The sequence below is a fragment of the Larus michahellis genome, chromosome 3 (genome assembly GCF_964199755.1).
Source record: "Larus michahellis chromosome 3, bLarMic1.1, whole genome shotgun sequence".
In the NCBI taxonomy this organism is placed as follows: Eukaryota; Metazoa; Chordata; class Aves; order Charadriiformes; family Laridae; genus Larus; species Larus michahellis.
In genome coordinates this window covers 131265176-131278523 of record NC_133898.1, presented here as the reverse complement: position 1 = coordinate 131278523, position 13348 = coordinate 131265176, and the positions used below count along the sequence as shown (strand labels likewise).

General features: G+C 54.0%; 1 protein-coding gene across 2 annotated transcripts in view; it reads right to left on the bottom strand.

Moving 5' to 3' along the window:
- Positions 1-423: 423 nt before the first annotated feature.
- Positions 424-13348, bottom strand: part of HADHA (hydroxyacyl-CoA dehydrogenase trifunctional multienzyme complex subunit alpha) — a 28444-nt gene continuing 15519 nt past the window's right edge. For both annotated transcript variants that reach the window (XM_074582216.1, XM_074582214.1), the window contains 10 exons: positions 10683-10792; positions 10257-10391; positions 9445-9616; positions 8646-8732; positions 6125-6265; positions 4762-4830; positions 4194-4389; positions 3188-3302; positions 2458-2603; positions 424-1050 (listed from right to left, as the gene is read on the bottom strand). In XM_074582216.1, the coding sequence (XP_074438317.1) occupies positions 905-1050; positions 2458-2603; positions 3188-3302; positions 4194-4389; positions 4762-4830; positions 6125-6265; positions 8646-8732; positions 9445-9616; positions 10257-10391; positions 10683-10792 (1317 nt within the window). In that variant the 3' untranslated portion in view covers positions 424-904. The remainder of the gene's footprint in view (positions 1051-2457; positions 2604-3187; positions 3303-4193; positions 4390-4761; positions 4831-6124; positions 6266-8645; positions 8733-9444; positions 9617-10256; positions 10392-10682; positions 10793-13348) is intronic.

Sequence of the window (13348 nt, the reverse complement as noted above, 5' to 3'; positions counted from 1 at the left end):
GCAGCTTCACTCAGCTCCTGGCCTGAGCCCTGCCAGGGCGCAGGAAAAAGGCTGGAGCCCCGGCAAGGCACCGCAGGGAGGCGGGAGGCGGAGGCCAGGCCAGCTCGGAAATTAGTGCCAGGTGCACAGAGATTTAAAGCCTTTTAGTTTAAACTGAGCTCTCCCCACGGGGGACCCTTCTGGCCTTTGGCTGCTTGATTTGCAATTACGGGCAGGTCCATCTGCCAGCATAACCCCGGCGGCAGCGCTCGGGGCCAGACAAAGGAGCCGGAGGCTCCTCACAGCCCCTGATTGATGGCAGAGGTGACAGAGACAGTCTTTGTTCTGCACTGCCCCCAGCCCCTGCCTTTCCCCACCCTCCAGCAACCGCCGGCAGCCCCTTTCCAGGTCTCGCAGGCAGCAAGCACGGAAAGGATCCCAGAGGATTGCCTGAACGCTTTATTTCCGACTCGAGCGGTTCCCTTCCTTGGTGCCGAGAGGCTGCTGCCCCAGCAAGACGGGAGGAGAAGCAGGCATGGAGTCCAAACCCAGGAGACGGGGATTTATTTCGGTGGAAGTTTACGGAAAGGCAAGGCCTTAGGGCCGGCTGCGTGCTGGATGCTGCCTGCCAGACCGGGAGCTCTGGAAGTCACAGCATGGAGGCGAACACAGAAGAAAATCTCTCTCCCAGCAAGGAGCCACCAGGCCCCCGCTAGCATGGGACGGAGGTGCCCAACACACAGTAGCTGATAAGGCACTTGAAATGACTACAAGCCACGAGGCAATCCGCTGCCACCCTCCTTCCTTCCCTGCCTCCCCCGGGTGCTTTGCAGATTAACCTACAGAGAATGGGGTGTCGCTGGAGAGCCTGGTGGTCCCGGCTCGAGCTGGCGGCGCGTCACGGGCGGGTGGTGTCGGGCCACGCTCACTGGTGGAATTTCTTGTTTGGGCTGTTGGCGTAGTCCACCAGCAGCTGGCACGGCGTGAACTGGCAGCCATAGACGGCTTCGTATTTCCGCAGCTTGTCCACCAACTGCTTAGCTCCGTACGAGTCTGCGTACCTGAAGGGACCTGCCGGGGACAAAGGGACACATCCGTGCCAAGGAAGCGAGAGGCATCAAGGTGCCTGAAGAGTGAGAGCACTGATTTTTCCCAGTTTATCCTTTTCTGGAAGATCCTCTACAGTCTTTCGGCAGGGCAACACAGGACCCTGCTCCCTGCCTGCCCACCTGCGCCAAGCAGATGTATACTGGGTTGCTGCGGTGACAAATTTTGGGATAGTCCCAGTGTGCGTAGGAGCCTCTTCCCTGTCACAGCCCAGCTGCTGACAAGCTGGAGCCAGCACCGCGTCCTTCCCCGGCGTCCCCCCAGCTCAGAGGGGAGCAGAAGCATGCTGCCACCCGTGCTGGTGCTTTTGCTTGGTCCGAAATGCCCATCCTAAAACTGGCAGCAAAGCCGCGGGGCTCCCCGCAGGCCAGAGGGTGTGCTGCAGGTAAGGCAGGCTGCCCGAGCACGAGGAGACAAGCCGGGGCACAGGTAGCTGGAATTCCTATTCAAGCCTGAGCTCGCCTCAAGGAGGGAAAGTGCGAGGTACTCGGCAGAAGCACCACCTCACGCCCAAGAGCCCTTAGCATCCTTCAGCTGTGACACACACCTCAGCTCACGCCTCATCCGCTGCCCAAGCCATGGCCACCCAGCCAGGCTGCAGACAGGTCCAGGAGAACTTTGCCATGGTCTTGGCTGGGCCCAATAAGTACCTTGGGCTGAAAGGTGCTGTGCACCATGGCTGAGGTTATCAGCTCAGCTTTAGCAGTGCCGTGAGGGCACACGGGGAACGGTAGGTCCTTGGGTGCCATTTTTCAGCTCTATGCGCAGCACAACACCAGGTTTCCAGAAGATGCCTGCCTGCCCACTCAGGCAAGTAGTGGTGGCAAGAGAGGAGACACCAGAGCCTCGTTTTTCACCGAGGACCATGCGGCTGCACAAAAGCAAGCCAGGGATTTCTTAAAAATGTAGGGCCTTTGCAAATCTCCCATCCAACCTACAGCCCCATGACTATCAAGGCATGGCAAAAGCTCTTTCTCTGAAGTTCTCATGGGAAGCGCTGATGAAGCTGAGGCCAGCATGGCCCTGCCTTCTCATTCAAACCTGAAGACACGGCACATGGCCTGGTTACAGTCCCTTGATCCTCACCAGCTACAGCTCTGTGAAACAGCTGTACCAGCAGAGGAACCCCACTGGGTCCCGGCAGAAACATCCCACAGCAGCTCCCTGGCTCACTACCACCTCTCGTGGGGTGGGAATGCTGGAGCTACCTCTCTGGCTCAGGCTTTACGTGGGAGAAGGACATTCAGGCTTGTCAGACGGCAGCTCAAACGGGGCCTTAACAGCTGACTCACCTCTGGTGGCTAGAGCCCAAGAGGCAAGGTCACTACAAAGCTTTTGAGCCAAGCAAAAAGCCCAGCTGAGCCCACTTACCTCCCAGGCATGGTGGGAAGCCCAGGCCGAACACAGCACCAATATCTCCCTCCACGGGGTTGCTGAGGATCCCCTCCTGCAGGCACATGGCTGCCTCGTTCACAAACCTCGTCACCAAGCGCATCTGGATGTCCTCATCAGTGCAGCTGCAAGGAAAGAGTCTGTAAGGGCTGTGCAGGTAACGCAGCAGCTGGATGGAGGAGCACATGAAGCCAGCTCAGACTGGGGACAAAGCCAGGCCTGGGGTAGGCGAGAGAACCATTTCTCCCTGAGACTGTCCCTATCTGCACGAGGATAAGGACTAAGTGCCGTGTTGCGACCCGAGGCAGGCACATAAGAATGGCAAAGGCTCGACCAGGCCAGATGGGGACTGCTCCAGATGTTTCAGTGCCAGGCTGTACAACAGGTCCAATGCCAGGAAGGTCACAGCAGGGGCTGCACCAACCCACCTGCCCTGGCAAGCCCCACCACAGAAAAGCTTTCTGGCAAAGGTGCCCAAGCAAATGCTGGTAAATTCAAGGATGCCTTTCTTCACAGCACAGGGTCTCCAGAGCCAACAGCCTGCCCCCCTACGTGGGGACAGCCGAATGCCATCTGAAGTGACTCTGTTCAGCAACGTCCTCCAGCGCTGCCTGGTGCAGCCCTCGCGCTGCTGCGCAGAGGCAGGAGAAGGAGCTGGGCAGGGGCGAGAGCCAGCCCACACCAGCCCTCAGCGGGCACAGCTACTCACACTTCAGGTTTGGCTGCCACTTTGAACCGCGCCAAGATCTCATCCATGCCAGAATTCACGTTCCTGTTCTTCACCCCCTCCTGGTAAACATAAAAGCCTTTCCCTGCCTTGCGACCTGCCGGGGATAAAAAGAGACAGTTATATTCTGCCACGCACCCTGTCTGCTTGTGACACCTTCGCCTCTGATCTTCTTGTGACTCCTGCTGCACGAGCAGATCCTCCCAGCACAGGCAGCTTCTCTGCACTTCAGAGGGAGCCTGTCTGCTGCCTCAACAAGGACAGAGGGAACAGGGTCCACGTCCAGCTGACTCCTTGGCAGGATGCCACCGCTGTGCCAGGCCCTAATGTCCTCACTAGGTACAGAGGACAGTTAAATAATGCCACCGCTTCCATGGCTACAGCAGCAAAAAGACACAGTCATTGGGAGCACGGGACAGAGACGACAAGATCTCCTGAGTAACCCACACTGCCAGGGGCCTGGTCACAGCCTGGGTCATTGGAGGGTGAGAGCTGTCATGGTCCCAGTGCAGGTCCCACTGATGGATGCTGCTCCGTCCTGGTGCGTTCATAGGCACAGCTGCCTCTGGCACCCAGCGCCACCGGCGCACAGCTTCTACCATGTGGACAGACATAATTTTTCCTTGCGCAGAGCTTCTAAAGCTCAGCTCAGGGCTTGTTTCAGTCGAGCACGTTGATTTCCAGCCACTCGCTTCTCAGGCCCCAGAGCACTTGTGCGGGTTTCACGAAGGGGCCAGACAGACGTTGATGAGAACTTGCCTGCTGCCTTTGCTCTGGGCAGCGTCTTTACCTGCTGCCGCCTTTTCTGCAAAGGAACGTGTGGCTGCAACCAAAGGTCTACCCAGGGTACAGCTCGGGGGGATTCCCAACCTGTCCCCAGGACCGTTCTCTGCCTGCTCTCAACTGAGGCGGAATAGGCTGATGGATGCTACCGCTTTTTCTTGAACAAAGCAGAAACACATTCAATTAAAACAGCTTAGTGTCTCACCTAAGAAACCTTTTTCCACCATGAGCTTGAACAACTCGATGCTGCCTCCTCCAAAGCGCTCACCAAAGGCCTTGCCGAGGTCCTCAGCCACGTGCGTGGCCACATCCACACCCACCTCATCGATCAGCGTGGCAGCACCCACAGGAAAGCCGAAGGCCGTAGAGAGAGCATCTATTTTCTTTGGGTCAATGCCCTCCTGCAGGAGTGGAAGGGGAAGCAATGTTATGTCTAGGCCAGGGTCCTGGAAACCCAGCGTGGGGGCAGAAAGCTGTTGCTCATCTGCGGCCACAGACTGCGACCAGCCCCATTAGCCATTTGGCTACAGACAGGAGCAGTGTAATCATGCTTGCACCATTCCCGACTCTCCCCCGGTGCCATGTGGGGAGGAAAGAGCCTCATCACTGCCTGCACCAGGTCTCATCAGACCACAGCCCTGCTCTTGGCTGGGGACAACCATGGGCACTGGGGCTGGTTACCCACCTCCCTTCTCAGCCAGGGCTGGCGTCAGCCTGATCGGGGGCAAGGAAAAACTATTTGGTGGATGTTCAGTAGCCAACGGGATACGCACCTGGAGAACTCGGACCACTTCTGCCAGCATCGGCCCCAGGCACCTGGTGGTGTAGAAGCCAGGCCCATCCTAGGGAAGAGAAGTGCAGCAGGAAGGCGGGTGAGTACAAACTGCAGGAACACGGACTCTCTCGGCAGCACAAGAACTGCGTTTCACAGCCCAGGCTGCAATTCAGGCACGGGCATGCAGGGAAATCACACTGAATTCCATTTCCAACAGTATGTTATCCACTCCTAGAATAGTTTTTTCCTGTAGGGCTCAGCAGTGTTTGAAGACTTCCATGGAGTTACTCCCTGGAAGTTCCCACCAGAGTGTTTTTATTTGAATTAATGCCGAGACGTCTGAAACAGGCTGCAGAAGTCCCCTTGCTTCACCAAGCACTGCAGGCTGACAGGGGGAAAGGGTGCTCAGCACAAGTGAAACAGGCATGAACGAGTTGTTTCACCTCTGATATTGCTCACAAAGTCAGGAAGCAATAGATTAGCTGCAAACTGCCATTCAGGGAAGCATCTGATGTGGGGATGGGGCTTGGAGAAGCAGCACCATCTCCACCGGCCTTCAGAGATGCCTAGAGCACTTTTAAACAAGCCAGTTTTCCCAGCACCACAGGAGAGACCTGCTCAGCATTGCTGGCAACCTCAGGCATCAGTGAAAAAAACAATCCAAAACCGCACTAAAACTGCCCTGAGCCTACCGGCTGAACCTCCCACACAGCTGAAACAGCATCACTGAAGCTTTCTACTGTGGAGCGTGAGACCAGCTCTGTTTGGAGGGCCGTGTGCTCAGCAGCAGCCATCAGCCTAACGAACCACTCAAAGCCCATGGCTTTTCCGAGGCTCTGCTGCCTGCTCCTAGAGACCACAGCAGTTTGTTCCCAGCTGCTGCCTCGCTGTGCTGTGCTCAGTCTTCTCCCTCTGCTTGGTACAGCTCTTCCCTTACACTTGCACGTGTGTTTCTGCCCCCCCTCACACAACATCTAAATCCAGGAGGAGGGTTACCGCTCACAGGCCGCTCTGTCCTTGCAGCCTGCCAGGGAGAAGAGGTGGCCAGAGTCCTGCCCAGACTCCGCTCCATCTGCGATGCCACTAGAGACTTCAGCCTCCTGGAAGCCGTGTGGAGCAAGACTGCCAGCTCCTCGCGCTGGCCCATCAGCCTGTTCTGTGCCTTCTGGCCTTCCATGGCTGCTTCAAAGGACACTTGAGGGATCGCTTGGGCACCTGCCTCCTTCTAACCTCCATTTTTACTTCTCAGTGTGAGTAGCTAATGCCAGTGTATTCACAGCCACATTTCAGCCTTCTCTCAGTGCACAAGCCTGTCCTTTTATTTATTATCCCAGCTCATATTTTGTGCAGTGTTCCCTCACCTTTACCACGATGACAACCTTGCCCTGTTTGAGGCCAACAGCGACAGCGGAAGCAGCGGTGTCCTGGGATGTTTTGTCTGTGGTGATGATCTCCAGCAGCTGCATTTTGTCAACAGGGGAGAAGTAGTGCATCCCGATCACCTAGGCAGAAGGAAGGGAACAGGTTTAAGACAGACTTTGGCTTCCAGAGTATTCTGCTGGGCAAGTCAAGTGGCCAGCTACAGAGGGACACAGGCTAGCATGGGCTGCAGCACCCACCACCACAGTGCACTATCCATTCAGCCACACGCTCTGCTGTATCCCTCTCTCTCTGTCTCCCTTTCTCTCCTTGGCCTTCCCACGGACGTAGCACATGCCCCACAGCTCTTCCCTCAGTGAGGATTTTTAGAATCATAGAATAGAATCATAGAATTGCCTGGGTTGGAAAGGACCTTTCAGATCATCAAGTCCAACCATCAACCCAACACTGACAAAAACCATGGCTAAACCCTATTTAGGTATAACGCCTACAGGACCAAGAGCTCTCTCTGTACTCGTTAATAGTCTGGCAGCAAAACCTGTCTGGGAATCTTAGCTGGGCTCACTCCTCAGGCAAATTACAGGCACTGCGTGATCCGCAGGTACTATCTGAGCTGGCAGCGCAGCCACGCGCCGGGGTGGTGCTTCTTCTGGACTTTGAGAGTGGAACGGCAGTCACAGAGACAGATGTTGAGGAGGGTCCCTGTGTTCTCCTTGTGAATGGTTTGTTTCTTTTTTTGGTGCTGAAGTGAATTTAAGGACGAGAAGGCATGTTTCCAGAAACTAATTACAGAGGTAAGCGCAGCCCTCCTCTGGGAACAGCACTTGTATGGAGATCATTCGGCTCTGTGCCTCACTTAAACATGACCACGTAATCACCATGTCACCTTCATGCCTCCTGGAAGCTACACTTGGCACTAAGATCCATATATGTCAGAGGCACCTCGCAGGAGAGTTGCAGACTGCAAAAATAATTAAATAAATACGCTAATTGGTTAACTGATTTCCTATTAGTTTCGCCACAAAGAGCCATTACACAGGCAATTTAGACAGCAGGAGGATGTTATCTGCAAGTATGAACAGGTAAGACTCAGTTTGCATTTCTGATGCAACTAAGGTCCGACAGTAAACCAGAAGAGGCGCACGAAGGTCACAGGAACCTCCGACAGTGGAGATGCACGTTGTCACTCTACAACCTTTGCAGATACCCACAGAGCTTCTGCAGGAAGACAAGCAGCAGAGGCTTGGGGCAGTAACTGAGACCCTTGTAGGAGTTTTGGGAACCAGGCAAGGGTACCCGTGCTTTGCATTTGCGTAACACTTTCCAACTGAGCTCTAGAGCTTCCCCCTCCTTCTCCCCACACTGCTACTGCCTCCCCGTCCTCCCTGTTTTAGAGAAGGAGATGGGATTATCTTGCAGGTGAGCTGCTTGCTCTTCCCTGCTTTTTCTGCAGCCCCAGGTAGGCAAAGCAAATTCCTCAAATGAGGGGAAAGTATTTTCCCCTTTTTATATCCAGGCTGCCCTAGACCAATGTTTAGCCCTCAGGAGGTGACACCACCTGGTCACACAGATCCCTCACGTTACTTCAAACACTGCAGTGTCACGTCTGGTCTCCTGCTGCTGCTCCCCAAAGGGCGCAGGTCTCCTGCAGGGCCTGTGTCAGATCTGCCAGCCTCACGCCAGCAGGTACCGCAGGTACCCTCGGCAGTCAGAGATGGCAATGAAAAACAGCAGGCAGTTGACTCCTTGCAATCCAGCACATTCAGATGGTAACTCCACCCGGCACGTCCCCCAGGGCAGGCTGCTCCACACAAAGCAGTGATCCTACTCAGCTGTGCTTGCCTGGGCTACGGGGTGAGGACGCAGCTGCTTTGTATGCTGTTTAGACTTCAAGGAAATGGATGAAGTCCTCTGCTCCAAACCTCTGCCAGAAGCTGCTATGTTGCTCTTGGTATCCTGTTCACATGGATCACTTGGAGCCAGAGAGAAAACCCCACCACCCCCTCAGGAGCTGACCCCAGGGCTGACCAAGGCTTCAGTTTGAGCACCTCCGAGTTCAGCTTCCAGCCACTGACTTTTCTTCCCTTTTTGCTGCTAGGTTAGTGCCTTCTCCTTGAGAAAGTGTTTTCCCATCATGGCAAGTCACTCCTATGTCTAATCAGTTTATCAAAATGACTGAAGTCTTCCTGGCTGGAATTCTCTCAGCTTGAGTCCTTCCATAGCTTCTCTGCCCCCCTGCATGCATTAACATTTCCTGAAGTGCTCTCACCTCCCTGCTGCACCCTGCCTTGCCAACATCACCCTGGGGGTGAATCCACCTTCATCCCGTCCTACCTGTCCAAGGACCACAAGCTCTTTGGTCCAAGTGTGAGCTGGGGGCAGAGGATAAGCTGTTTCACATTCTGAGGAGGAAAGAAGATCCTAGTGCTCAGCTACAGCAAAGCCAGTTTGCCACTAACGGGCAGCTCAGCGCAGAGCAGCCAGGTGGCACTGGGTACTCACCTTCTCTGGCCTCTTGCTAACCGCAGCAATCTGGCCGATTGGGAGGGCAGACGTGTTACTGGCGAAGATACAGTGAGCTGGGATCACCTGTGGCAGGGGGTGGAAGAGACAGTGTAAATGCACACGCTCCAGAGTCAGAGCCAGAGCGTGATGCACAGAGTCCCGAGAGAAGAGTACCAGCACCCGGTAACCCTGACAAACACAGCAAACCTGATTTCCTCTGTCAAGGCAGACAGCATTAGAAATCAATTCTAAAGCAGCATCCCAAGTCAGCCAGATGTGACTTCCCTGGAACTCTTCCCCAGGTCTGCAATATTAGTCTCAGAGCCCCCATGTTTCTGCCAGACCCTCGACTGCAACCACATTAGGCACTGCAGGCAGGGACTTCCGAAAGGTGCCCAGGCCAGCTCCTTTATCACACGGTTATTTCCCCAAGTGTGCGCCTGAACAGAAAAGAGCACTGGCAGCAAGCTAGATAGTAAGTAAAGGACTGTAAGTTGTGGAGATACCAAAGGACATTACTGTCATATCGATGTGCTCAGACAAATGGAAGTTTTTCTGGAGTGGCTGCCAGGAGTCAGGGAATGTCAGAATGTAAGAACTAGTGACTCCTTATTGAGCAGTGAATATCCTTAGTGAATAGGAAGGCTGTCCACGTACCCACCCATGTGCTGACATAAATAACTGTCACCAAACTGCAGCACAAAGGAGATGTGACAAACCCAGCAGCACAGGACAGGACACCTCGAGTCTCCACTGTGGTCACACCTAGCACAAGCTTCTCAGAACTGATACTCACGGCCTCCACCTCCTTCAGCACTTTGTGCTTGATGTTAATGTCCTCGAACACAGCCTCGATCACCATGTCCGCCTTCTCAAAGCCCTTGTAGTCCAGCTGGCCTGTCAGGTTGCTGAGAATGGAGTCCCTCTCGAATGATGTCAGACTCTTCTTCTTCACCTTGCCGTTCAGCCTAGGGAAGGACAGCTCTGTCACAGCCCCAGGGCAGGCCAGCCCAGAGCGCTAGAGGTGCACCGCAACACCAAGGGCATCCCTCCCTCCTGGAGTAGGAGCAGAAACACCACCTCCAATCCAGCAGGACTGTCACTCTGCCCACTGGCCCCTCCTTCCATGGAAATAGGAGAGCCATGCTCACACAACTCAGCTGGTGCGTTAGTCTGAAGGTCAATCACTGACATTCCTGACGATGCACAGCTGAGCACCAATACTGCTGAGCCAAGACGACAGGGGAAGGAAATCCAGTTTGTCAGAAGTCTGACCCAATCCCTTGACATGGGCCTTTATGCAGCCAGGATTACTCCCTCCCCCCTTAGCTCTATAAGCTACTGCTAAATCTAAAAGCTAAAGCAATCGTCTGTTAGATCATCTACCTACCTAAGGAGCTAAGGCTGAATAGACTGGGCCTATTCGTAGCAATATCCCAGCACGCTGCATAGGGCAACCTTAAAAGAAAGCATTTCTGTGACATCTAATGGTAGATGACTCCAAAGGAACAAAAGCGTCAAGAGTTCCTGACTGCCTGAAAGCAGAGGAGTATTTTGACTAAAGGCAGCCCCATCCCATCCTGGGCAAATTCCTTTTAACTCACGTACCCCTTGAAGACCTGCTGCTGTCCTCTGTCCAAGCCTTGCTGCGCTGTGTCCTTCAGGATGGTCTTCAGTCCCTTATCCACTGAAACCTGTGCGATCCCAGCTCCCATGAGCCCTGCTCCCAGCACTGCCAGTGTCCTGCACAGAAAAGGACCGAGGGACACATTCAAAGCTAGAAATAGCTGAATTTCCATTGCTGCTGTCAGACTTGCACAGATCCTGTCCACCCAGGCACTATTTTTAGTGAGGTCACACAAGAAGATCTCACTTGTGCGTGAGACCTCCAAACTGCAGAGGACTGGCCTCCTGGAGGCTGGCAATCTCTCTGCTCTCCTACATTACTTTTCAGGACTCCAGGCCACTTGGTCCCAAGCACCTTTCAGCAGAGGTCTCCCGACTGCTCCTCAGGCATCCCACGCTTGCACTTACTTGACCTCTCGCTGAGGTGCTCCAAACTTGTTCTTCTTGCAGCGCACCTGCCCATGGTAAAGCCCAATCAGCGCCTTGGACTCCTTAGTCATTGCAAGTTGGCCAAAGCCCTGGAAGAAAGGGAAGAGGGAAGCAGAGAGTTTGGCTTTTAACAACTGTCACTTCCAGCATGCACATGTCAAAAACACGGCAAGGGGAGAGCACAGCCACCCGTCCGCCTGCGCAGGCTGGTAACCTGGTTAGAAAAGGAGCAACAAGCAGGGCGTACATACCCTCTGCAGAGAGGCAGCTTCTGGGCTAAGCACAGCCCACTTTGCACCACTACCTCCCATACAGGCTGCCGGAAAGCAGTAGGAAACTGCTTGTTCAATGTCCTTTCCCATAAACAATATAATTTAAAGCATCTGAAAGAGGGTGCACCTCTAACACTCGTGTCTGGAGGGGCAGGGGCTCTGCCAGGGAACAAGAGGAGCCACAGTATTTCCATGTCCATCTCCTTCCTACCCCCAGAACTGTTCCCAGCTCACTTCCACCCTCCCAGCACAGCTTTGGGAGGAGCATTCCCTGGCAGTCCGCTGGCGTGAGGGTAAGCTAGAAGCGACCCGGCTGCCTCAGCAGCTGCACGGTCCTGTGAGATCAATGCAGAGGCCACTTCTGCTTCCCCCCGGGCAGGACTGTGTTTCACTGACACGGGACCCTTTCTCCCCCCTGTGCGTCCTGCACATCGCCCCACTGGCTTCCAGCCCTCAGACTTTGAGAGAAATCTTTAAACAGGCCAGTTCTCACTGACTGATACTATTCTCAGAGGATCATGGACAGGCAACAAAATCAAAGGCCTGCATAACCTCCCAGCACCCAGCGTGAAACGGGAAAGCAGTCAGGAAGACAAAAGACAGCGTAAGGCAACAGAAAACTAATGTTGTCTGGGCCAAGCCAGCTAAGGAAAGCCGCCAACGCAATGTAGTTCAGGCTGTATCACCTCTGTCCTGTGAGCTAGAGGCTTGTTAAATATCACAAACACAAAGCCTGGAAGAGAATCCGCAAGTCTCCTATCCTAGGGGAAAGAGGGAGGCATTACAAAAGACACGACACTGACACTTATTATTCTTTAGAGGGTTCTGGGAAGACCTCCATCCTGCTGCTATTCTCAGGAAAAAAACAGTCATTCTTTTCTGCAAGGAACAGAGTATCCCCAAGCGTTTTATTCAGCACTAGACCAAACGTGGGTGGAATGCATAACCAGAACAGATGGGGTATACCCAGGAGGTCACTGGTAAGGTAGGGGGCAGACAGCTACATCTCAGACCAGGACCTTGTCACCAGAAGGGAACAAAAGGAGCTCCTAAGCGCGGCAGGAAAGGCTGCGGGATGTGACAGATAGCAGCGTGAGAGGCTAGTGAAAATTACAGAGTGTACTGCGGGGGACAGATGGATTTCACCAGTGGTTAAGGGGCAGCGACGTGAACGATGACCCAAACGCAGGGATAATCAGATGGGGGTGTCGTGGGTCTTCTGGGGAGTCAGGTCTTGCAGAGCCAGCAGTGTCCTGGTAACCAGGCCACTGACACGGTGCCCAGCCAGAACTACCTCTTCGGTATCAGAGATAACAAATTTGAGTACAGACGTAGCAAAACTGGGACCAGTGAGGAAAAAAGTAATTAGGGGCAGGTTGTTTATTAAGGCAGAGGCAAGGGCAGAGAAAGGGAAGGATCGAGATGGCTGAGGATGAACAAGCATGGGAAAACAAAGACCGTGTGTGTATGTGTGGAATAAAAGGGTCAGGCATAAGCGAGCTGCTGGCGAGTACACTTGCCTGCTCAAGTCCTGGACCTCCCACCACAGTCTGTCCTACCTCTGTATTAAACGCTTTGCCTATTTCCCCTGCACGTGTCACTAGCAAACCTCAAGCTGGACTGGATGGCATTTAGGACATGATGTCCATGTGCCAGCAGCTGGTCAGACTGGGCACTATGGCCAACTAATAGCCAGATGAAACATCTACAGCCAGCTACTAACGGGAGGGGTGTGTGTGTGTGTATGCACACATGTGCACTTACTGCCACACGTGAACTTCGATTTGATCAGCCGGCCAGGAGAAACAGCAATCGCCCGCACTGGCCATGCCTGGGAGCGAGTTTGTGTTTGTGTGGGTGTCACCAGTGAAGGCACCGCGCGGTCTGTGCGGCCAGCCACACGTGTGCTCTGTGTTTGTGAACTCACATGTGCGTGTAGCTACACCTCTGCAGTAGGATACCTCTTGTATGATTCTAACACCTGCTCAGCCTCACCGCTGGCTGGACCTGCGATGGGGAAAAGCGGCAAGCAGAACAAGAGGGGAAGTCTTCTAGGCTTTAAAAATGGAAAAGACTTTACTTCATAGAATGGTTTGGGTGGGAAGGGACCTTAAATATCATCCAGTTGCACCCCCTGCCCTGGGCAGGGACACCTCCCACTAGACCAGGTTGCTCAAAGCCCCGGCCAACCTGGCCTTGAACCCCTCCAGGGATGGGGAAGTTGTTATTGGTGCTAAACTCAACTGATGTGCCAAGGAACTAAAGAACCGAAGGGAAAGGAAGAATGAAATAGAGGCTTATTTCACAGAATCACTGAATACGGGACATTGGAAGAGTCCTGTGGAGATTGTCTTGTCCCACTCCATCGCTTAA